This window comes from Dendronephthya gigantea, unplaced genomic scaffold, assembly GCF_004324835.1.
Source record: "Dendronephthya gigantea isolate DGI-Jeju-01 unplaced genomic scaffold, DenGig_1.0 000040F, whole genome shotgun sequence".
Classification (NCBI taxonomy): Eukaryota; Metazoa; Cnidaria; class Anthozoa; order Malacalcyonacea; family Nephtheidae; genus Dendronephthya; species Dendronephthya gigantea.
The window spans coordinates 1,728,008-1,752,500 of NW_021163050.1; the positions used below are offsets into that span (position 1 = coordinate 1,728,008).

Genomic DNA, 24,493 nt, shown 5'->3' on the forward strand with positions numbered 1-24,493 from the left:
TAATGGAAATGCAATTGATCTTAATCCCTATAATGTAAGCATGCAAATACTTCATTCACAAATTCCGTAGTTACTTGTGTATGTCTAAACTATAAGACGCAAATCGCTGCGAAAATAGACGATCTTATTTTAATTAGCGCTTGCATAAACTTATTGCGAAGTTGTCTCTATTCGAACCTTGGGCAGAGTCTAAATAGATATAGACATGGTTTGTCTTAATATTAAATATAGGATTATGTTAAATCCGGATACTATAAAATCAGCAGTTGTAAAAATCTGCAGGGGCCGGTTGTATCAAGCCCGTTTAGCTTAACGGTGCATGGTTAAGTTCAAAATAGAAAGCCAGTCTATCGCTTTATTCAACAAGCAAACTAAATGTTTTTAACCTTAATACAAAGATATTGTTTTCAACTACATATTCAGTGCATAATATTCAAGTTGATTCATTCAAGAGAGTTATTTTGACTTATCCGCCGTTTAACGGCCTTGATACAACCGGCCGCAGATCGGCAAAACGTAGAGCGGTTCTGTAACATAGGGCAGCAGCTAGTTTCATCTGAACCGAAAATGCAACAGCTAATCGACTTCTAAACACGTCTATGGGAGAGAATTTAAATAATCCGCAAACAGATAAATGCATACGTATAGAGTACTGTTAATTATAGTATAAGCAGTAAGTATACTATAGATCAGGGGCCGGTTGTATGAAGGCCGGATAGCGCTATCCAACAGATAGTGATTTTTTTTCAACCGTTCTAAAATGCTTGAAAAGTGATAAAATTTCATTTTTGGAACCAGCAATTATTGAAAAGGATACTCGATTTAGGAATACTAAGGTTTAATCAAAGTTATAGCAAACAACGGGCGATTTTAAAGCGATTGAAAAAACCACTATCCGGTAAATAGCGCTATCCGGCTTTCATACAACCGGCCCCACTAAGATCAGTAAATAAGAATATTGTCAGATGCTATATCAGTATATATTATACAGTAGCTATTTGGAATTGTATAATGCGTCAGAGAAAAATAAACAAGAATACAACATTTAAGACATCAGCAAATACAAACTTCTAACAACATCGGAAAAAAACAGAGGGAACTTTCCAGTGAACGGAAATTTAACTACGGCTTACAGTATGGGGGCTGATTGCGGTTACCCAGAAGGAAAGGAATCTTTTGTGCAAATATACGTCATGAACAAAACTATAGGGTTGTATTGATAGCAATTAGAATTGGAAGGGCTATAAACATTCTAAAAATTATATGAAATATTATTTCAATGATAAATCTAAACTAGGATAATCTATGTTCCTAATACAATGGCATTTGGCACAATGTGGTGGCATTTGGCACAATAATATGGCCTTGGGCACAACAGTACGGCATTTAGCACAAAAATTTTGCATATATGCCACGTCATTTCGCACAGAATGAACGAGAAATATCAAATAAGTGAGCTTTTTGCAAAACACGAAACCTCAAAATCTTTGGTTAAGACAATGTTAGAAATATTATAAGGCAAATATGGAGAATTCCATCAATGGTCGAAATGGGTTTCCTTAAAATTACAAGACATGAATCATGTTAATTAAAAAGCACACATAATTCCCTTGAATCATCATATAAGTTCTAGCTATACATTTAATGTCAAAACATGGTTTTACATCAGGTCTGATTAACAATTGCAGAGAAAAGGCCAGTGACTTAGCCAATAAATTTTGGCCATAATAAATATGTTTAGGAGAAATTAAATAGGGCAGCAGTTGCATCTAGTTACCGGAATACAACAGGTAATCGACTTCCAAGCGCTCTAAGAGAAGAGAGTTTTATAGATAAGTATATAATAAGAATTGTAATAGGAACAGGAATACAAGTCATTCAGACTATTGGGAAATACTCTGAACATCACATGCAAAGAAACCATGCCAGGAAGTTATCAGGCTGGATTGTGGTTAACCAAGAGAGGATGTTGTTTGCGCAGAATATACGTCGTCAATTGTCCCTACAACAAAACTATAGGTTAGTTGCAGACAAAAACATTTGTCGTCCAACATAAAAGAAACTGACTGATCGCACATGCAGGGGGCATAATAGAACCCTTAAACAGTGAACAAGCCACTACCTAAACATGTTAAAGATTCGTATAAATACGTAGAGCTTATTTGCGACTAGAATTAGAGCTTGTTAGAGCAAACAGACCATGTATTATTAAGGCTTTTAAACAGCAAATATACTCCTTTAAACTAATAAGTTGCAAAGATCATAAATATTATTTGCGATTTTTATAGGCCGCGGCTCATAGTTTAGAATCGAGGTTCGTCTTTATTATAAGCCGTACGTATAATAATTTTATATTTAGGAAAATTGGTACATTCCTTGAAGGTCTACGTCCTATTTTCGCTTGTATAAATACCCATAATAAGTATGGAAAGGAAAAGGCTACATGGTTAACAAAAAGTGAAAAATATAAAAGGCAAAAGCGGAGAATTTATTCAATGGTCGAAACGAGTTATCCCGAAATTTACAAGACAAGATCATTGCATCACATCATATTTATAACCAACATGACTGTTGCTATATAACAGTTATCATAGTTGCAAATACATTATGAAAACAATAATAACACATCTATGATTAGTAATGATAATAATACATGTGCAATGTTGGTATCTGATCGACCAATCAAGAAGCAGGTATAGGTGGGGAGAGTTTTTTAAAAAAAAATTTAAAAAGCCCAGTTTTTTGAGGCTGAAAGTTAATATACTTTGCAGATGGCTGCCAAACAGGGTTTAATTGTGTTTATATCGTAAACGAGTTCGGTGACCCCCATTTTTTTGACATGAAATATTTACGCTTTACATGCTTTATCTATAAAAACGTTTTAAAAAATTTTTACGAAAATTTTGGGGAAATTTTTAATAAGCCAAAATAACGTTTTTAATAAACAGACTTGACGGAATTTTAAAAACTTTTTAGAGATAAAGCATCTATAGTGTAAATGTTTATTGCAAAAAAAAATTGGGGTCACTGAACTCGTTTGAGATATAAACACCATTAAACCCTGTTTTGCAGCCATTGCAAAACGTCTCTGTTGCCATAATAATGGGTGTCAGAGAAAATTTCTGAATAGATTTTCGATTTAGATATATTTCCTGCAAAGTATATTATTAACTTTTAGCCTTCTAGCAAAGCATTTAGATGCCTAATAGCTCTGTTTAAAATATGAATAAAAAAAAATTGACGAACTGTATCAAGCTAAACTAAATTAATTACATATAATTACAATAGAATATAATTAAATCACATATAATTATGGAGGATCAATAATTAAGCAATCCAAAGAACAATTCTTGTGAATATTATTATTTGGGATATACATACATGCTTTGGTTATAAACAGTGAAGGCTTAAATAAATCTTTGAATCGAGAAGTTTATCCAGTAATTATACGCAATTTAAGCTTGTTCCAGGTCAATGGCGTCGCCAGCATCGATAAGTGGGGTGGACATATTCATATATTCATGTTGACAGACCGATAAAACAATCAATTTGAAAAGAAATGAATAATGTAAAAAACGAATATATAAATAAGTTCCCCACACTTATCAAGCTAGCGACGCCACTGGGCCAGGTGGCAGAGACAATCCAACCTCGTTCCCAGGGCCTTTTACCTTGATTCTGGTGGTGATTTCCTCTTCTTTCTCATAAAGTCCCAAAAGACCTGGGAACGAGGTTGAGAGACCCTGGAAGAGGTCATACTTGTGCTCTCAATTAAAAGTGTGTAAGGGGTTATATGCATTACCTTGTTTCGTGAGTAAGAAAACAATTTTAGAGCTACAAATACGACTGAAAATGCGCACTTTTGTAATTTTTTCATTGGAGGTCTTTTATTGGTTATCAAAAAATGGCTAAAAGAGCGTCACATATTTTCGGACAGTCCCAGTCTCGTTGTAACCGCAGTTTCATTAAACGCTGCCTTCTAATGATGCAAATAACGCAAAGATAACAATTTTGTTCATGCTAATATAGAAAAAGTATAATTATGATGCAGAAAGGTAATAATCTAGAAATTCATATTTGAATATAAGAATTTAAACGACTGTGCGTAGAGCGTATGAATTCAGAAGGCGGGGGTCGAACTCCGAGCAGATTTGTTGTGACTCATGACAAACAGATTTATTATTGTAAATTACCAACATGTTACCATATGATTGTTACGACTACGTAAAAAAATATTTGTTGCTTTTATTTTCGCTCTGTAAGTACCTTTTGCAAAGCACATTTATATTCACGATCTTTTGTTTCTGTGCGTGACTTTAGAGGGAAAAAGATTATTTAATTTAACATAGCCTCATAGAGTAATAAGTTTCAAAGTCCGTATTTGAGACAAAAATATGAAGATTGCGCCAAATGCCAAAAGGAATAACATGCAGTTGCGCCGAATACCACAGTTATGCAAAATACCATGGACATCTATTTTCAGCTTGGCATTTGGGACAATAAAATTGATGCAGTAGTTTTAAAAGCAAAAACGGATTTTCACAACGAATAAACACAAAGTAGATATTGGTTACACACAGTTTTACATTTTAAGACGGTATCAGACACTACAGAACTAAAATTTAAGAAAAAAATCAAATTTACATGATTGTGCTAAATGCCAACAATCTATAGATATAGATAGATAGATAGATAGATGATAGATAGATAGATAGATAGATAGATAGATAGATAGAGTAGATAGATAGATAGATAGATAGATAGATAGATAGATAGATAGATAGATAGATAGATAGATAGATAGATAGATTAGATAGATAGATAGATAGATAGATAGATAGATAGATAGATAGATGATAGATAGATAGATAGATAGATAGATAGATAGATAGATAGATAGATAGATAGATAGATAGATAGATAGATAGATAGATAGATAGATAGATAGATAGTAGATAGATAGATAGATAGATAGATAGATAGATAGATAGATAGATAGATAGATAGATAGATAGTAGATAGATAGATAGATAGATAGATAGATAGATAGATAGATAGATAGATAGATAGATAGATAGATAGATAGATAGATAGATAGATAGATAGATAGATAGATAGATAGATAGATAGATAGATAGTAGATAGATAGATAATAGATAGATAGATAGATAGATAGATAGATAGATAGATAGATAGATAGATAGATAGATAGATAGATAGATAGATAGATAGCTAGCTAGCTAGCTAGCTAGCTAGAAGAATTGGGCCTTTTGTAACCTCCTTATGGAGCTTTGGTAACCTTCATATGGAGCTTTTGTAACTTATGTGGTCCTTTCGTAACCTATGTGGTCCTTTCGTAACCTTCAGTGAATGGCGCTTTTGTACCTTACTATGGACCTTTTGTAACTTACATGTGGCGCTTTTGTAACCTTCATATGGCGCTTTTGTAACCTTCATATGGCACTTTTGTATCATGGTCAGAAAATATATTTGATTTAGTCTGAAGGAGACTTACGAGTTTAGACCTTTAAAAAACTGCAGAAAACTTATGGTTTATTTTGTTTTACTCCAGAGGACATTTTCCGATGTGTTCGCAAACTGTATATTTCACAAATGGCATGTCCTTGTACACACTTTGTGTATGATTAGCCATTTCCAAATCGAGCAGGGTACCGGGTCTAATCGCAAACTGCAAAGCATCTATGGACCATTTGGAGGGACAGGAAATGAAGTCTGATATCATTTGTCCCTCCAAACAGTTCATAGATGCTTTGCGACTAGACCCAGTACCCTGCTCAATTGGGACATTGCTAATGCAAATGTGTTCTTTTAAATTAAGTGTGTACCGTAAGAGTAAAAGTAAGTAAAAGTTTCACTTATGAACCACGTGTATTTTAGATATTTCCCATGTAAACCATATACAAATGTTGTCAGCAATTTTGAAATCAACCTGATATGAGGTTAATCCAGGCTGAAATCACTGTGTTAAAAAGCAATTAGATGGCAAGAAATGCCATTGATTTCAAAATGAATATAATAAAAGATGAAATTGCCGATTCCCTCGTGGCTGCAGGTAATGTCATTGCCTGTCTTCGCCATTTATTCGAAGAAATATGACAGCTTAAACAAAGATTATAATTATCACAAATTTAGAAAAATTTTAATGGAAATTCAAATAAAGATATCTATTTTAATTACATTCAACGGTTTGGAAATTGTCATAGCTAAAATATAATTTCCACAAGTGTTCCAACTCTAATTTATAATATGCAGATCTACATTGAGGACGTTTAATGCGTTCAAATGCAATGCTAAACTGTATCAAAAGAGAAGCTTTGAAAATTGAAGACACCTACTTCCATATCTACTTGGAAAGTATAATCGAAACGACCAAGACTTAAAAATACAATAATTCAGTTCAAAATCAACAAAAGTGCGTCATATAGACACGAGACAAGAAGTAAAACCTAAGCTTGCGCATACCTTAAGCTTCATTTTAACGCCTTAACGACCTCAATGTCCTTAATTTAAACTGTGTAATTTATGTACACACAATACTGTACATAAAAGTGTTCAAGTCTCAAAAGTTTGTCCATATCTTTTTCCTAATTTGCAATTTTAACTATGAAGTTTACTTAACGTTTTTTGCCAATCTATGTTTTCTTCGTTCATATTTTATTCTATTGACTAAGGCAATAGGCGTTGACTTTTGCAACAAACTACGTCCATCACGGCTGCCAGAACATCTCTTTTCAACTTCAACTTTGGAAATTATCACGGTTTTCCGAATCATATCCTCAAACAATTTTTGTATGGTTTGGACTTCGTCACAATTGAAGAGGCTATTCCTTTCTGTAGGGGCAATGATGCTTGTGGATAACTGGTCATCGTTGGTTCCTGATTCTTCTGCATGCTTTTGCACATCTTCCATACGATCCAATCTTCCAAAGAATCGTGCTCTTGTGGTAGCTCCATGACAGGAACAAGTTCACCTAAATTTTTCTTGCCCTCTTTCTTTAACTTGTCGTAAATTCGCCTTGGTGACATGCCACAAAGCTCTTCATGTGTTTCGACACCATGACGAACAACATCCAGGGTTACGTTATTCTTCAATATATCCTTCTGGAATATTTTCTTAATTTTGGCAACGTCGTCGTCAGTCCAAGGAGCTCTTTTACTTTCACTCTCGGATGATTCGCATGGGGAAGACTTTCCCTTACCATCAACAGCCATTGTTTCCTCTACTGTAGTGGCGGTCTCGAGAATATCTCCACCTCCATCGTCGGTTCGCATCAGCCGTCCAAGGTTTCGCGAAGCTTCTATGGACGTTTTCGACTTCTCTGTCAGAAGATAATACTTCTTTGCGGTCGCTTCGTTGTGAGCCATAAGGCTAGCTAATTTCCCACTCATTTCTGGCTTGTCGATGTGTACTTTGGTTACTGCTGCCTTACGAAACGAGGTGCAAGTTATTTTAACGTCCACTCCAGCCTTTTTAAACACAGATTGTACTGCCTTAGTGATGTGCCCAGAATTCATACCATTTCCATTCCAGGATAAGAATACTGGACCGTTGATTCGGGTTGTAACATGGGCTCGCATCACACCAACAAATACCGACATCCACGACTTCAGCTTTTCGCTCAATACGACACGAGCTGGTCCATGAACATGCGCCGTTTTATGTTTCTTCACTGTTATTAGATAATGGTCATCTTGTTTTCGGATGTTAGTAAATTCCTCCATCGTCATATGAGCTAAGACACCTGGTCGATTGGCATTATCTATGAATATTTGGGTAAATAGGAAATCCCTGACAAGGGTGTAACTGGATTGGGTAACAGGGGTCGACTCGGCTGAATCAGAGTATTGTCCAATTATCTTAATAGCCTCTCGAGCTGCCGCACTTTTCTCCAGCTTCCTGATATTTGAAGGCGTCAAACGGTTAAGCATATCTTCCTCAAGCTTTTGCCATTTTCTTGTGTTAGACTCTCTCTTGTATGACGCAGACCACATCTTTACCTTTTCCCGCGCAGAGCTTACGTCCACCCAATTGAATTTGATGCTTTCCGGTTTGTCAGACAGCACAAACGAAAAGAAATGCCGCAGACTCATGAGGTACGACTTGATTGTGCCAGCTTCGTACTTTTTCTGCTTCACATGCACATTTAGAAAAACTTGACGGATTAACTTCAGGTCAAATAGGGACTGAATGTTCTCTGAATCATCGATGGCTTTTAGCAGGATATACAGCTGAGAACCATGTTGCATGACCGTTTTTTCATCTTTTTTGCTGCCATCAGGAGACGCCAACCACTCTTGAAACTCCGTGATTACAGGTGGTAATGTTGATTTTGTCTGCTGTTTCACATCTTCCATGCTGCTGCTTTCATCTTCGTCATCGTCATCGCCATCGTCATCATTAAAACTACCATCATCATTATCATCATCATCATCATCATCATCATCATTATGGTCGTCATCATCATCATTATGGTCGTCATCATCATCATGGTCATAACGTCCACGCTTATTTTCACCAATAACCTCTTTATTTTCATCCTGTTCTTCTTCATCTTCTTCTTCTTGTTCCTTGCGATGTTGGTGGCTTCGATCCACTTCCCATGTCTTCCTCTTTAACTGTTCTTCTTGCCACTTAATCATGGCATGCTTACGATTTGGAGCAACGGGAGCATCTACAATTGCACGTTGGTACATCGTCGATGCTTTATCTAACTTGTGCACCTTTTGCAAGTGCTTTGGTAAACGTCGAACAATCGAGTGGCAATCATCAATGGGACACTTGCGACGGCAACGATAATCTTTTTTCTTCGGTTCTTTGGTGAGTCGCTGTCTGATATTGTATTTAATAGCACTTTCGAAGCAGCTTCCTTCGTCCAGTGATGCACATTTCGCATATGTCTTGGGAGATGCACGACCTTGGCATTACACATTACCAAGGGACACGAAATTTTTCTTCTCTGGGGTGCAGTAACATTTTGCTCACCAGATGATTTCCTCTGCTTATGACTTTCAACTGAAAGGTCTTCTTGTAATGACTTGCTTGAATGCCCTTGTTCACTTTCCTCATGGACATGTGCATCTTTTGACGGGGCCCAACTTTCATCACTTGACTCACCACAACTTTCGCTTTCACAAGATTCTACAGTTTTCTGAAAAGTACATACATATACAGGGTATATAAATTGCACTCTAAAAAAGTTTGAAATGAGTCGCTAGCAAGTAACAACGAATCAGATAAAATTGTCCTTTGTTGCGAACCTGGTTTTCACTGGAACAGTCTTCCATTTCTGTTGCCCTGTTCGATGTTGTCTGCAACATTTCTTCATTTATCAGCATATCAATGCTGTCAAGGTGTTCTTCTATTTCACATTGTTTTGTCTACAGAATGAATAAAAGTAGAATTTACTTGTTTCTTAATCAAGATGGTACATTACTTATCCTGGCATGTATTTCTACAACAATACAAAAAACTGGTATAAAATACTATATTTCATAACTTACTTCATCTGCTGGCAAAGTAAACTCATATTGAACAGTTCTGTCAATTTTTGTATCCTTAAAATCAACCTTCCACTTTCCATTAAAACTCTAAAAAATCATAAAATTGATTTTGTATAAACTTATGGAGTTTGCTAATTAATTGCAACAGATGATAATCTTTGTCCCTCTCCCCTCTTTAGAAGCAATCTTGGCACTTAAAAGACCTGTCATGCAACAAAATTTCAACTTTATTTCTACGAACATCGTTGATAAGGGGTTAGGGTTGGCACATTTAACGTACATATTACCTGCATGATTAAAAAAGTGTCATAATCATTGCAGGTGATTTTATTCCTTAAAAAATCTATCATTATAATTAGCACTACAATGTGACATAAAACAAGAATACTTACACCAACGATATCTTGAATTTCGGAAAAAACTGCCAGAATATGAGGCGCATTCTTTGCATTTTTCCCATATGTAAAACTATCCCTAAGGATTCTAATCGGTTTTTTCCCCTTTCTTTCCATTTTATGTACTATAAGAAGAAATACATCATATAAAAATTAGAGCTACACATTCCATAGTTACAGTTAAAAAACTTGTCTCACTGAACAAAACAGCTAAATTAATTAGATTCCCTAAGTTGCCAGGTGAAAACTCCCTGTAACAAATAACCATATCACATAAAAATGAAGTAGAGTAATGTTAATGCACCCTGAATTAAGTTCTATAAAAAACTAAGCATGTAGGAAAATTATATAGAGCTACAAATTAGTTTAAACTAGTGTTTTATGTTGAAAAACAAATACTTAAACAATGAAAAAACACATCTAGCCCCCTTAAGTAGCTAAGAAGAGAATATCAATGCACCCTGAATAAGGTTCTATATAAAACTAAGCATGTAGGAACATTATTTAGAGCTACACATTAGTTTAAACTGGTGATTTGTGTTTGAAAACAAATAATTAAACTATGAAAAAACACATCTAGCCCCCTTAAGTAGCTAAAAAGAGTTCAGGCACACATGAAACTTCTGTAACTTATAAAGTGAAAAGAAACAAGTATTTTCTGGGCTAATCATTGATATAAGCCAACTGGTTCCATAGTTACAGTTAAAAAACGTGTCTCACTGAACAAAACAGCTAAATTAATTAGATTCCGTACGTTGCCAGGTGAAAACTCTCTGTAACAAGTAAACCCTTAAACATTTGACATAAAAATGAAGTAGAGTAATATTAATTCACCATGAATTAAGTTCTATATAAAACTAAGCATGTAGGAACATTATTTAGAGCTATACATTAGTTTAAAGTATTGTTTTGTGTTTGAAAACAAATAATTAAACTATGAAAAAACACATCAAGCCCCCTTAAGTAGCTAAGAAGAGTTCAGGCACACATGAAACTTCTGTAACTTATAAAGTGAAACAAGGCAAGTATTTTGCTGGGCTAATCATTGATATAAGCCAACTGGTTCCATAGTTACAGTTAAAAAACCTGTCTCACTGAACAAAACAGCTAAATTAATTAGATTCCGTACGTTGCCAGGTGAAAACTCTCTGTAACAAGTAAACCCCTTAACCATATGACATAAAAATGAAGTAGAGTAATATCAATGCACCCTGAATTAAGTTCTATATAAAACTAAGCATGTAGGAACATTATTTAGAGCTACACATTAGTTTAAACTGGTGATTTGTGTTTGAAAACAAATAATTAAACTATGAAAAAACACATCTAGCCCCCTTAAGTAGCTAAAAAGAGTTCAGGCACACATGAAACTTCTGTAACTTATAAAGTGAAACAAGGCAAATATTTTGCTGGGCTAATCATTGATATAAGCCAACTGGTTCCATAGTTACAGTTAAAAAACCTGTCCCACTGAACAAAACAGCTAAATTAATTAGATTCCGTACGTTGCCAGGTGAAAACCCTCTGTAACAAGTAAACCCCTTAACCATATGACATAAAAATGAAGTAGAGTAATATTAATGCACCCTGAATTAAGTTCTATATAAAACTAAGCATGTAGGAACATTATTTAGAGCTATACATTAGTTTAAAGTAGTGTTTGGTGTTTGAAAACAAATAATTAAACTATGAAAAAACACATCTAGCCCCCTTAAGTAGCTAAGAAGAGTTCAGGCACACATGAAACTTCTGTAACTTCTAAAGTGAAACAAGAAAAGTATTTTGCTGGGCTAATGATTGATATAAGCCAACTGGTTCCATAGTTACAGTTAAAAAACATGTCTCACTGTACAAAACAGCTAAATTAATTAGATTCCGTACGTTGCCGGGTGAAAACCCTCTGTAACAAGTAAACCCCCTAACCATATGACATAAAAATGAAGTAGAGTAATATTAATGCACCCTGAATTAAGTTCTATATAAAACTAAGCATGTAGAAACATTATCTAGAGCTATACATTAGTTTAAAGTAGTGTTTTGTGTTTGAAAACAAATAATTAAACTATGAAAAAACACATCTAGCCCCCTTAAGTAGCTAAGAAGAGTTCAGGCACACATGAAACTTCTGTAACTTATAAAGTGAAACAAGACAAGTATTTTGCTAGGCTAATCATTGATATAAACCAACTGGTTCTATAGTTACAGTTAAAAAACCTGTATCACTGAACAAAACAGCTAAATTAATTAGATTCCGTACGTTGCCAGGTGAAAACTCTCTGTAACAAGTAAACCCCTTAACCATATGACATAAAAATGAAGTAGAGTAATATTAATGCACCCTGAATTAAGTTATATATAAAACTAAGCATGTAGGAGCATTATTTAGAGCTATACATTAGCTTAAAATAGTGTTTTGTGATTGAAAACAAATAAGTAAACTATGAAAAAACACATCTAGCCCCCTTAAGGAAGTAATAACAGTTCAGGCACACATGAAACTTCTGTAACTTATAAAGTGAAAAGAGACAAGTATTTTGCTGGGCTAATCATTGATATAAGCCAACTGGTTCCATAGTTACAGTTAAAAAACGTGTCTCACTGAACAAAACAGCTAAATTAATTAGATTCCGTATGTTGCCAGGTGAAAACTCTTTGTAACAAGTAAACCCCTTAACCATATGACATAAAAATGAAGTAGAGTAATATTAATTCACCATGAATTAAGTTCTATATAAAACTAAGCATGTAGGAACATTAATTAGAGCTATACATTAGTTGAAAGTATTGTTTTGTGTTTGAAAACAAATAATTAAACTATGAAAAAACACATCAAGCCCTCTTAAGTAGCTAAGAAGAGTTCAGGCACACATGAAACTTCTGTAACTTATAAAGTAAAACAAGGCAAGTATTTTGCTGGGCTAATCATTGATATAAGCCAACTGGTTCCATAGTTACAGTTAAAAAACATGTCTTACTGAACAAAACAGCTAAATTAATTAGCTTCCCTAAGTTGCCAGGTGAAAACTCTCTGTAACAAGTAAACCCCTTAACCATATGACATAAAAATGAAGTAGAGTAATATTAATTCACCATGAATCAAGTTCTATATAAAACTAAGCATGTAGGAACATTATTTAGAGCTATACATTAGCTTAAAATAGTGTTTTGTGATTGAAAACAAATAAGTAAACTATGAAAAAACACATCAAGCCCCCTTAAGTAAGTAATAACAGTTCAGGCACACATGAAACTTCTGTAACTTATAAAGTGAAAAGAGACAAGTATTTTGCTGGGCTAATCATTGATATAAGCCAACTGGTTCCATAGTTACAGTTAAAAAACGTGTCTCACTGAACAAAACAGCTAAATTAATTAGATTCCGTACGTTGCCAGGTGAAAACTCTCTGTAACAAGTAAACCCTTAAACATTTGACATAAAAATGAAGTAGAGTAATATTAATTCACCATGAATTAAGTTCTATATAAAACTAAGCATGTAGAAACATTATTTAGAGCTATACATTAGTTTAAAGTATTGTTTTGTGTTTGAAAACAAATAATTAAACTATGAAAAAACACATCAAGCCCCCTTAAGTAGCTAAGAAGAGTTCAGGCACACATGAAACTTCTGTAACTTATAAAGTGAAACAAGACAAGTATTTTGCTGGGCTAATCATTGATATAAGCCAACTGGTTCCATAGTTACAGTTAAAAAACCTGTCTCACTGAACAAAACAGCTAAATTAATTAGATTCCGTACGTTGCCAGGTGAAAACTCTCTGTAACAAGTAAACCCCTTAACCATATGACATAAAAATGAAGTAGAGTAATATCAATGCACCCTGAATTAAGTTCTATATAAAACTAAGCATGTAGGAACATTATTTAGAGCTACACATTAGTTTAAACTGGTGATTTGTGTTTGAAAACAAATAATTAAACTATGAAAAAACACATCTAGCCCCCTTAAGTAGCTAAAAAGAGTTCAGGCACACATGAAACTTCTGTAACTTATAAAGTGAAACAAGGCAAATATTTTGCTGGGCTAATCATTGATATAAGCCAACTGGTTCCATAGTTACAGTTAAAAAACCTGTCCCACTGAACAAAACAGCTAAATTAATTAGATTCCGTACGTTGCCAGGTGAAAACCCTCTGTAACAAGTAAACCCCTTAACCATATGACATAAAAATGAAGTAGAGTAATATTAATGCACCCTGAATTAAGTTCTATATAAAACTAAGCATGTAGGAACATTATTTAGAGCTATACATTAGTTTAAAGTAGTGTTTGGTGTTTGAAAACAAATAATTAAACTATGAAAAAACACATCTAGCCCCCTTAAGTAGCTAAGAAGAGTTCAGGCACACATGAAACTTCTGTAACTTCTAAAGTGAAACAAGAAAAGTATTTTGCTGGGCTAATGATTGATATAAGCCAACTGGTTCCATAGTTACAGTTAAAAAACATGTCTCACTGTACAAAACAGCTAAATTAATTAGATTCCGTACGTTGCCGGGTGAAAACCCTCTGTAACAAGTAAACCCCTTAACCATATGACATAAAAATGAAGTAGAGTAATATTAATGCACCCTGAATTAAGTTCTATATAAAACTAAGCATGTAGGAACATTATCTAGAGCTATACATTAGTTTAAAGTAGTGTTTTGTGTTTGAAAACAAATAATTAAACTATGAAAAAACACATCTAGCCCCCTTAAGTAGCTAAGAAGAGTTCAGGCACACATGAAACTTCTGTAACTTATAAAGTGAAACAAGACAAGTATTTTGCTGGGCTAATCATTGATATAAACCAACTGGTTCTATAGTTACAGTTAAAAAACCTGTCTCACTGAACAAAACAGCTAAATTAATTAGATTCCGTACGTTGCCAGGTGAAAACTCTCTGTAACAAGTAAACCCCTTAACCATATGACATAAAAATGAAGTAGAGTAATATTAATGCACCCTGAATTAAGTTATATATAAAACTAAGCATGTAGGAGCATTATTAGAGCTATACATTAGCTTAAAATAGTGTTTTGTGATTGAAAACAAATAAGTAAACTATGAAAAAACACATCTAGCCCCTTAAGGAAGTAATAACAGTTCAGGCACACATGAAACTTCTGTAACTTATAAAGTGAAAAGAGACAAGTATTTTGCTGGGCTAATCATTGATATAAGGGAACTGGTTCCATAGTTACAGTTAAAAAACGTGTCTCACTGAACAAAACAGCTAAATTAATTAGATTCCGTATGTTGCCAGGTGAAAACTCTTTGTAACAAGTAAACCCCTTAACCATATGACATAAAAATGAAGTAGAGTAATATTAATTCACCATGAATTAAGTTCTATATAAACTAAGCATGTAGGAACATTAATTAGAGCTATACATTAGTTGAAAGTATTGTTTGTGTTTGAAAACAAATAATTAAACTATGAAAAAACATCAAGCCCCTTAAGTAGCTAAGAAGAGTTCAGGCACACATGAAACTTCTGTAACTTATAAAGTAACACAAGGCAAGTATTTTGCTGGGCTAATCATTGATATAAGCCAACTGGTTCCATAGTTACAGTTAAAAAACATGTCTCACTGAACAAAACAGCTAAATTAATTAGCTTCCCTAAGTTGCCAGGTGAAAACTCTCTGTAACAAGTAAACCCCTTAACCATATGACATAAAAATGAAGTAGAGTAATATTAATTCACCATGAATCAAGTTCTATATAAAACTAAGCATGTAGGAACATTATTTAGAGCTATACATTAGCTTAAATAGTGTTTTGTGATTGAAAACAAATAAGTAAACTATGAAAAAACACATCAAGCCCCCTTAAGTAAGTAATAACAGTTCAGGCACACATGAAACTTCTGTAACTTATAAAGTGAAAAGAGACAAGTATTTTGCTGGGCTAATCATTGATATAAGCCTACTGGTTCCATAGTTACAGTTAAAAAACGTGTCTCACTGAACAAAACAGCTAAATTAATTAGATTCCGTACGTTGCCAGGTGAAAACTCTCTGTAACAAGTAAACCCTTAAACATTTGACATAAAAATGAAGTAGAGTAATATTAATTCACCATGAATTAAGTTCTATATAAAACTAAGCATGTAGGAACATTATTAAGAGCTATACATTAGTTTAAAGTATTGTTTTGTGTTTGAAAACAAATAATTAAACTATGAAAAAACACATCAAGCCCCCTTAAGTAGCTAAGAAGAGTTCAGGCACACATGAAACTTCTGTAACTTATAAAGTGAAACAAGGCAATATTTTGCTGGGCTAATCATTGATATAAGCCAACTGGTTCCATAGTTACAGTTAAAAAACCTGTCTCACTGAACAAAACAGCTAAATTAATTAGATTCCGTACGTTGCCAGGTGAAACTCTCTGTAACAAGTAAACCCCTTAACCATATGACATAAAAATGAAGTAGAGTAATATTAATGCACCCTGAATTAGTTCTATATAAACTAAGCATGTAGGAACATTATTTAGAGCTACACATTAGTTTAAACGGTGATTTGTGTTTGAAAACAAATAATTAAACTATGAAAAAACACATCTAGCCCCCTTAAGTAGCTAAAAGTTCAGGCACACATGAAACTTCTGTAACTTATAAAGTGAAACAAGGCAAATATTTTGCTGGGCTAATCATTGATATAAGCCAACTGGTTCCATAGTTACAGTTAAAAAACCTGTCCCACTGAACAAACAGCTAAATTAATTAGATTCCGTACGTTGCCAGGTGAAAACTCTGTAACAAGTAAACCCCTTAACCATATGACATAAAATGAAGTAGAGTAATATTAATGCACCCTGAATTAAGTTCTATATAAAACTAAGCATGTAGGAACATTATTTAGAGCTATACATTTGTTTAAAGTAGTGTTTTGGTGTTTTGAAAACAAATAATTAAACTATGAAAAAACACATCTAGCCCCCTTAAAGTAGCTAAGAAGAGTTCAGGCACACATGAAACTTCTGTAACTTCTAAAGTGAAACAAGAAAAGTATTTTGCTGGGCTAATGATTGATATAAGCCAACTGGTTCCATAGTTACAGTTAAAAAACATGTCTCACTGTACAAAACAGCTAAATTAATTAGATTCCGTACGTTGCCGGGTGAAAACCCTCTGTAACAAGTAAACCCCTTAACCATATGACATAAAAATGAAGTGGAGTAATATTAATGCACCCTGAATTAAGTTCTATATAAAACTAAGCATGTAGGAACATTATCTAGAGCTATACATTAGTTTAAAGTAGTGTTTTGTGTTTGAAAACAAATAATTAAACTATGAAAAAACACATCTAGCCCCCTTAAGTAGCTAAGAAGAGTTCAGGCACACATGAAACTTCTGTAACTTATAAAGTGAAACAAGACAAGTATTTTGCTGGGCTAATCATTGATATAAACCAACTGGTTCCATAGTTACAGTTAAAAAACCTATCCCACTGAACAAAACAGCTAAATTAATTAGATTCCGTACGTTGCCAGGTGAAAACCCTCTGTAACAAGTAAACCCCTTAACCATATGACATAAAAATGAAGTAGAGTAATATTAATGCACCCTGAATTAAGTTCTATATAAAACTAAGCATGTAGGAACATTATCTAGAGCTATACATTAGTTTAAAGTAGTGTTTTGTGTTTGAAAACAAATAATTAAACTATGAAAAAACACATCTAACCCCCTTAAGTAGCTAAGAAGAGTTCAGGCACACATGAAACTTCTGTAACTTATAAAGTGAAACAAGACAAGTATTTTGCTGGGCTAATCATTGATATAAGCCAACTGGTTCCATAGTTACAGTTAAAAAACCTGTCTCACTGAACAAAACAGCTAAATTAATTAGATTCCGTACGTTGCCAGGTGAAAACTCTCTGTAACAAGTAAAGCCCTTAACCATATGACATAAAAATGAAGTAGAGTAATATTAATGCACCCTGAATTAAGTTCTATATAAAACTAAGCATGTAGGAACATTATTTAGAGCTATACATTAGTTTAAAGTAGTGTTTTGTGTTTGAAAACAAATAATTAAACTATGAAAAAACACATCTAGCCCCCTTAAGTAGCTAAGAAGAGTTCAGGCACACATGAAACTTCTGTAACTTATAAAGTGAAACAAGACAAGTATTTTGCTGGGCTAATCATTGATATAAGCCAACTGGTTCCATAGTTACAGTTAAAAAACCTGTCTCACTGAACAAAACAGCTAAATTAATTAGATTCCGTACGTTGCCAGGTGAAAACTCTCTGTAACAAGTAAACCCCTTAACCATATGACATAAAAATGAAGTAGAGTAATATCAATGCACCCTGAATTAAGTTCTATATAAAACTAAGCATGATTATAGAATCATGTAAGCAAACAGTCAATATGATAGAATCATGTAAGCAAACAGTCAATGTTATAGAACCATGTAAGCAAACAGTCAATATTATAGAACCATGTAAGCCAACAGTCAATATTATAGAACCATGTAAGCCAACAGTCAATATTATAGAATCATGTAAGCCAACAGTCAATATTATAGAATCATGTAACACAAACAATCAATATTATAGAACCATGTACACTGTAAGCCAACAGTCAATATTATAGAATCATGTAAGCAAACAGTCAATATTATAGAATCATGTAAGCCGACAGTCAATATTATAGAATCATGTAAGCCAACAGTCAATATTATAGAATCATGTAAGCCAACAGTCAATATTATAGAATCATGTAAGCCAACAGTCAATATTATAGAATCATGTAAGCCAACAGTCAATATTATAGAATCATGTAAGCCAACAGTTAATATTATAGAATCATGTAAGCCAACAGTCAATATTATAGAATCATGTAAGCCAACAGTCAATATTATAGAATCATGTAAGCCAACAGTCAATATTATAGAATCATGTAAGCCAACAGTCAATATTATAGAATCATGTAAGCAAACAGTCAATATTATAGAATCATGTAAGCAAACAGTCAATATTATAGAATCATGTAAGCAAACAGTCAATATTATAGAATCATGTAAGCAAACAGTCAATATTATAGAATCATGTAAGCCAACAGTCAATATTATAGAATCATGTAAGCAAACAGTCAATATTATAGAATAATGTGTAAATATTATAGAACAAGCTGGGATATATTTTGAATATTTTTAGTGCCATTGTGACTTGATAATTGATACCATAAAACCATAAGAAATCACATAAGTGTGAAATTCACTAATGCACATTTGAAAACTATGTAAAGCAATCATGCACAATGATTTTAATGTGTAGATCACAGATATATAAAATAACTTAATTCAATTTTCTCTATATAAGTGTAATCGCATGCTAAACTCAGTGTAACTCCTATTCACTTGAATTTAGAAACGATCTACAATATTTCCTGTTATATTTAAGTGAGACTGTCGACGCCATGCTCGGCTATGATAAACAAAATAATTAAAATACTACGCGTATAAAGATGTAGTCAAAATCGTCTTACCTTCGCTGCACACTTTTAGATACAACTAGGATCTTCCTCTGTACACGCCAAATCACAAAGATACGAAAAAAACTGAAGAAAACCACCGAAAGATACACAGAGTCCAAGCAACAATACTAATTTGCAAATATCGCGAGCAAACCGCGAGTAAAGGGGGTCTGGAACTAGGAACAAAAAAACCATTTCTGCTTTTCTGAGTCTTTGTAATTTTAATTACTAATTTTTTTTTAGAAAAGTATTGGGGATACAAGTCTATCCGAATTTTGAAAACAAAACAAAGCATATCCCCTGAGCTGTCATTAAGTAGATGAAAAGGCGGATTTCTAGTTTTCAATGAAAAGGCGGATTTCTAGTTAAAAACCAGTTCCAATCGTTTTCCAAGTTTTTAAGATTTTAAAAATAAAATAAATAAACCTGCATTCATTGTTTCGCCCAAGAGCTTTGTTCTGATATGCAAGGTTTATAAAGGATTGCCAAAATTTCAGAAATTCTGTCGAAAAAAATTGATTTAAGAAAGAAATGGATGAATCACTCGGGTAGGCTTAAGGCAATTTTTAGTCCTTTGTTAAATGCAGATTTATCAAAAATAATTGCATTTCAGAGCGAAAATAATCATTTTTAGGGGTTAATGTTCGAACAGTTCTTAACAATCCAGTTTCAAAATTGAGATCAGAGGCTTTAAAAACCCTTATTTCAGAACCTTAAATGAAGTAAAATTCCACCAAAACTTCTATACGAGTTGCTTATAATATGTGCTTTCGTCAAAAATGATTTAAAGGACATTACCTCATTCATGCGCTTAATTCTGAAAAACTTTGATTTTCTTGCAATAGGGATCTTTGTAACCTTGCACTTGGCCAAAAACAATTAAAAAATGATAGGAAGGAAATATCCGATCAGTCCCAAATTTTAATGCCTTTTATAAATAACCAACTCTTACATTCAGTCCAAATTTCGTCGAATTTTGATGAAATTTAGTACTAGAACCCCATATCGTATATCAATTTTCAATTTCATGAAAATGGGATGTCAGCCTGGGAAAGGTTCATAATATTCCCACTTGAAAATTTGAATAAAACAGAAAAACGATAATAAAGGGTGGTGCTTATGAAGATAATCGACTAAAATGTCTTATTTAGTGTATTTATTACAATTCCATGCAAACAGATGGATATTTTATTCATTTAAGACGTAAGCACTGCACAAGGATCTTTTGTAACCTCTATTGTGTTCTTAAGGGCACAAAAACTTTTCCATTTAATGAAACTGCCCAATTTTTTCTATGAAGCACAAAATGACATGAAATTTCAATTTGTAAAAAAAACGAAACTTTTCTGCAAAATTATCGACTAATAATATCGTTAGAGAGAAAAGGTTACTAAAGCACCCTATTTTTCACCTAGAGAGAGAGAGATAGATAGATAGATAGATAGATAGATAGATAGATAGATAGATAGATAGATAGATAGATAGATAGATAGATAGATAGATAGATAGATAGATAGATAGATAGATAGATAGATAGATAGATAGATAGATAGATAGATAGATAGATAGATAGATAGATAGATAGATAGATAGATAGATAGATAGATAGATAGATAGATAGATAGATAGATAGATAGATAGATAGATAGATAGATAGATAGATAGATAGATAGATAGATAGATAGATAGATAGATAGATAGATAGATAGATAGTAGATAGATAGATAGATAGATAGATAGATAGATAGATAGATAGATAGATAGATAGATAGATAGATAGATAGATAGATAGATAGATAGATAGATAGATAGATAGATAGATAGATAGATAGATAGATAGATAGATAGATAGATAGATAGATAGATAGATAGATAGATAGATAGATAGATAGATAGATAGATAGATAGATAGATAGATAGATAGATAGATAGATAGATAGATAGATAGATAGATAGATAGATAGATAGATAGATAGATAGATAGATAGATAGATAGATAGATAGATAGATAGATAGATAGATAGATAGATAGATAGATAGATAGATAGATAGATAGATAGATAGATAGATAGATAGATAGATAGATAGATAGATAGATAGATAGATAGATAGATAGATAGATAGATAGATAGATAGATAGATAGATAGATAGATAGATAGATATAGATAGATAGATAGATAGATAGATAGATAGATAGATAGATAGATAGATAGATAGATAGATAGATAGATAGATAGATAGATAGATAGATAGATAGATAGATAGATAGATAGATAGATAGATAGATAGATAGATAGATAGATAGATAGATAGATAGATAGATAGATAGATAGATAGATAGATAGATAGATAGATAGATAGATAGATAGATAGATAGATAGATAGATAGATAGATAGATAGATAGATAGATAGATAGATAGATAGATAGATAGATAGATAGATAGATAGATAGATAGATAGATAGATAGATAGATAGATAGATAGATAGATAGATAGATAGATAGATAGATAGATAGATAGATAGATAGATAGATAGATAGATAGATAGATAGATAGATAGATAGATAGATAGATAGATAGATAGATAGATAGATAGATAGATAGATAGATAGATAGATATAGATAGATAGATAGATAGATAGATAGATAGATAGATAGATATATATATTAGATAGATATATATATTATATATATATATATATATATATAATATATATATATATTATATATATATATTATATATATTAAATACAACGGTTAAAAATAGCGAAAAAGAGATTTTGCGTCAAAAGCAAAGAAGAATAAAGCAAACGCAAGAATGTAATAATAAATTAGCTGGTGACTCAAACAAGGAATTCACTGGAGTGGAACGTAAGCGAAACAAGATTAAATCTTTCTTTCTTTCTGGGATTGCAGAAAATGTTACTGAAAGTCAAGTATTGTCATATCTGAAAGAAAGAAATGTAGTACCCACTCAGATCCGCATATTTCACAGTCGACGCAAGGGGACTCTTTCTGCAAAAGTCAACATTCCCTCTAAGAACTGTTCAGCAGTGTCCGAAGAAAGCTTTTGGCCAAAGTTCGTTAAGTGCAAGCCATGGAAACCAGCACGTATTGCAGGAAAGAAACTACAAACAGCCCAAGCTGAGAACTATTCAACGCTTGTATAATGGCGGAGATGAATAATTTTAATCAGCGAAAGACATCGCTCAAGCTTATCACCTGGAATATTGGTGGAATAAAATATAATTTAAAACACCTGCGTGAAAGCCTTGATAAATGCGATATTATCTTTATACAGGAACATTGGCTTCATTCAGATTCTCTCTCGTTGTTAGACACGGTGGATCCCTCATTCTCTTCTTGGGGCAGATGCTCGTCTGAACTGAATGATGATTCCATTTCGCGACGAGGAAAAGGCGGAATTTCCTTCTTGTGGCGAAAAGAAATGAATATATGTGTTGATCCTATGAATGAACTTGGTAACGACAGGATAATGGTACTGAGAGTCAAACTGTTGAATGAAACCTATCTTTACATTATTGGGGTTTATTTACCTACAACATCAGAACCAGCCGACATATTTAATTACCATCTGAAACTACTGGAAGACGTGTCGTTAGAACTTTGCAACAATGGATCCATTATCATACTTGGTGATCTGAACGTTCATATTGGACAGTTAGCCGGAGAGAGAAGCTTTACAAAAATTAATTCTAGAGGTCGTTCTGTTCATAGAATACTAAATGACTTAGACTTGATTTCTGTTAACTCGCAGAATATGTGCAAAGGACCCATTGAAACATTTTATGGGAACCAGGGACTTATTAGAACATAAATAGATCACATATTTGTTCCAAGAGAATTTAGTACTCTTATCGCCGAATGCGCTGTTATAGAAGACTGCTTTACAAATCTCTCTTACCACTTGCCGGTTTATTGTGATCTACGGATGATTATGAAAACGAAACAGTCAAAATGTTATAAAAAATTGTCGATGTGGAACAAACTGAAGGATAACACTTATGTGAAGAAATATCAGGACGAGATTGAGCGAGGCCCTTCAAGCTGTTTATGGACAGATCAATCCCTTGACTCCATTGTAAAAATTGAGAATTACGTTGAGAAATAACACACAATCTGAAAACGGCAGCGCTCTCGTCAGTGCCAATTAAGAAGTCTAAACAATTTTTGAAGCGCTATTGGAATCCAAGCTTGTCAGCTTTAAACAAAAAGGTCAAGTTATGCAGGAGAACCTGGTTAAAAAATGGTAAACCTAGAGGGCGGATTTATCAGTCATTTATTGAATACAAAAACGCTAAACGTGATTTTCGTAAGGCACAGCGCAGAGCAATTTATGATGAAGAAATGAAAGATTTAGAACATTTAGAAGACGAATATGACATTGACAGAAGTGACTTCTTCAGAAAAATTTCTCGCATGACTAAGCAACCACAAAACAAAAATGATGCCTTACTGGTGGATGGTAAACGCATAGATGACGAACAGGAATTACTTAATGTATGGCGAGAGCATTATGAAGACCTGTATACCCCAAAACATGATCCTGATTTTGATAAAAACTTCAAAACGCATGTTGAAGAAAGTCTTCATAATATCGAAGAAGAAAGTTATGGAAATGAAGATCCATTAGATGCGCCATTCGAGGTAGAAGAGATCCAGAGTGTATGTGATAAATTGCCAAATGGTAAAGCGGGCGGTGTAGATGAACTAGTTTACGAACATTTTAAGTATGGAGGGTCGTTCGTGCACCAAGCTCTGACAAGGATCTTCAATGCAGTCCGCCAAATAGAATATGTTGCTGAATCTTGGACTATAGGTAATATCTTCTCGATTCTTAAAAAAGGTAAAAAGAACAAACTTGATAAGGGAAGTTACCGAGGTATAACGCTGCTGAATGTGATGGGAAAAATCTTTGAACGTATTCTCTTAAACCGTTGGATTCCAAAGTTTAAAGTTATGGGTATCCCTAACAATTACCAGTTTGCATATCAGAAAAACAAAAGCTGTGTATTATCCAGTTTCTCTTTACAAGAGATCATTAATCAT

General features: G+C 33.3%; 1 protein-coding gene across 1 annotated transcript; it reads right to left on the minus strand.

Annotated features, from left to right (window-relative positions):
- Positions 1–6,789: 6,789 nt before the first annotated feature.
- On the minus strand, positions 6,790–8,859 carry LOC114526667. Its single transcript, XM_028548244.1, has one exon. The coding sequence runs from the start codon at positions 8,713–8,715 to the stop codon at positions 6,790–6,792; it is 1,926 nt and encodes a 641-aa protein (XP_028404045.1). The 5' UTR covers positions 8,716–8,859.
- Positions 8,860–24,493: the final 15,634 nt, after the last annotated feature.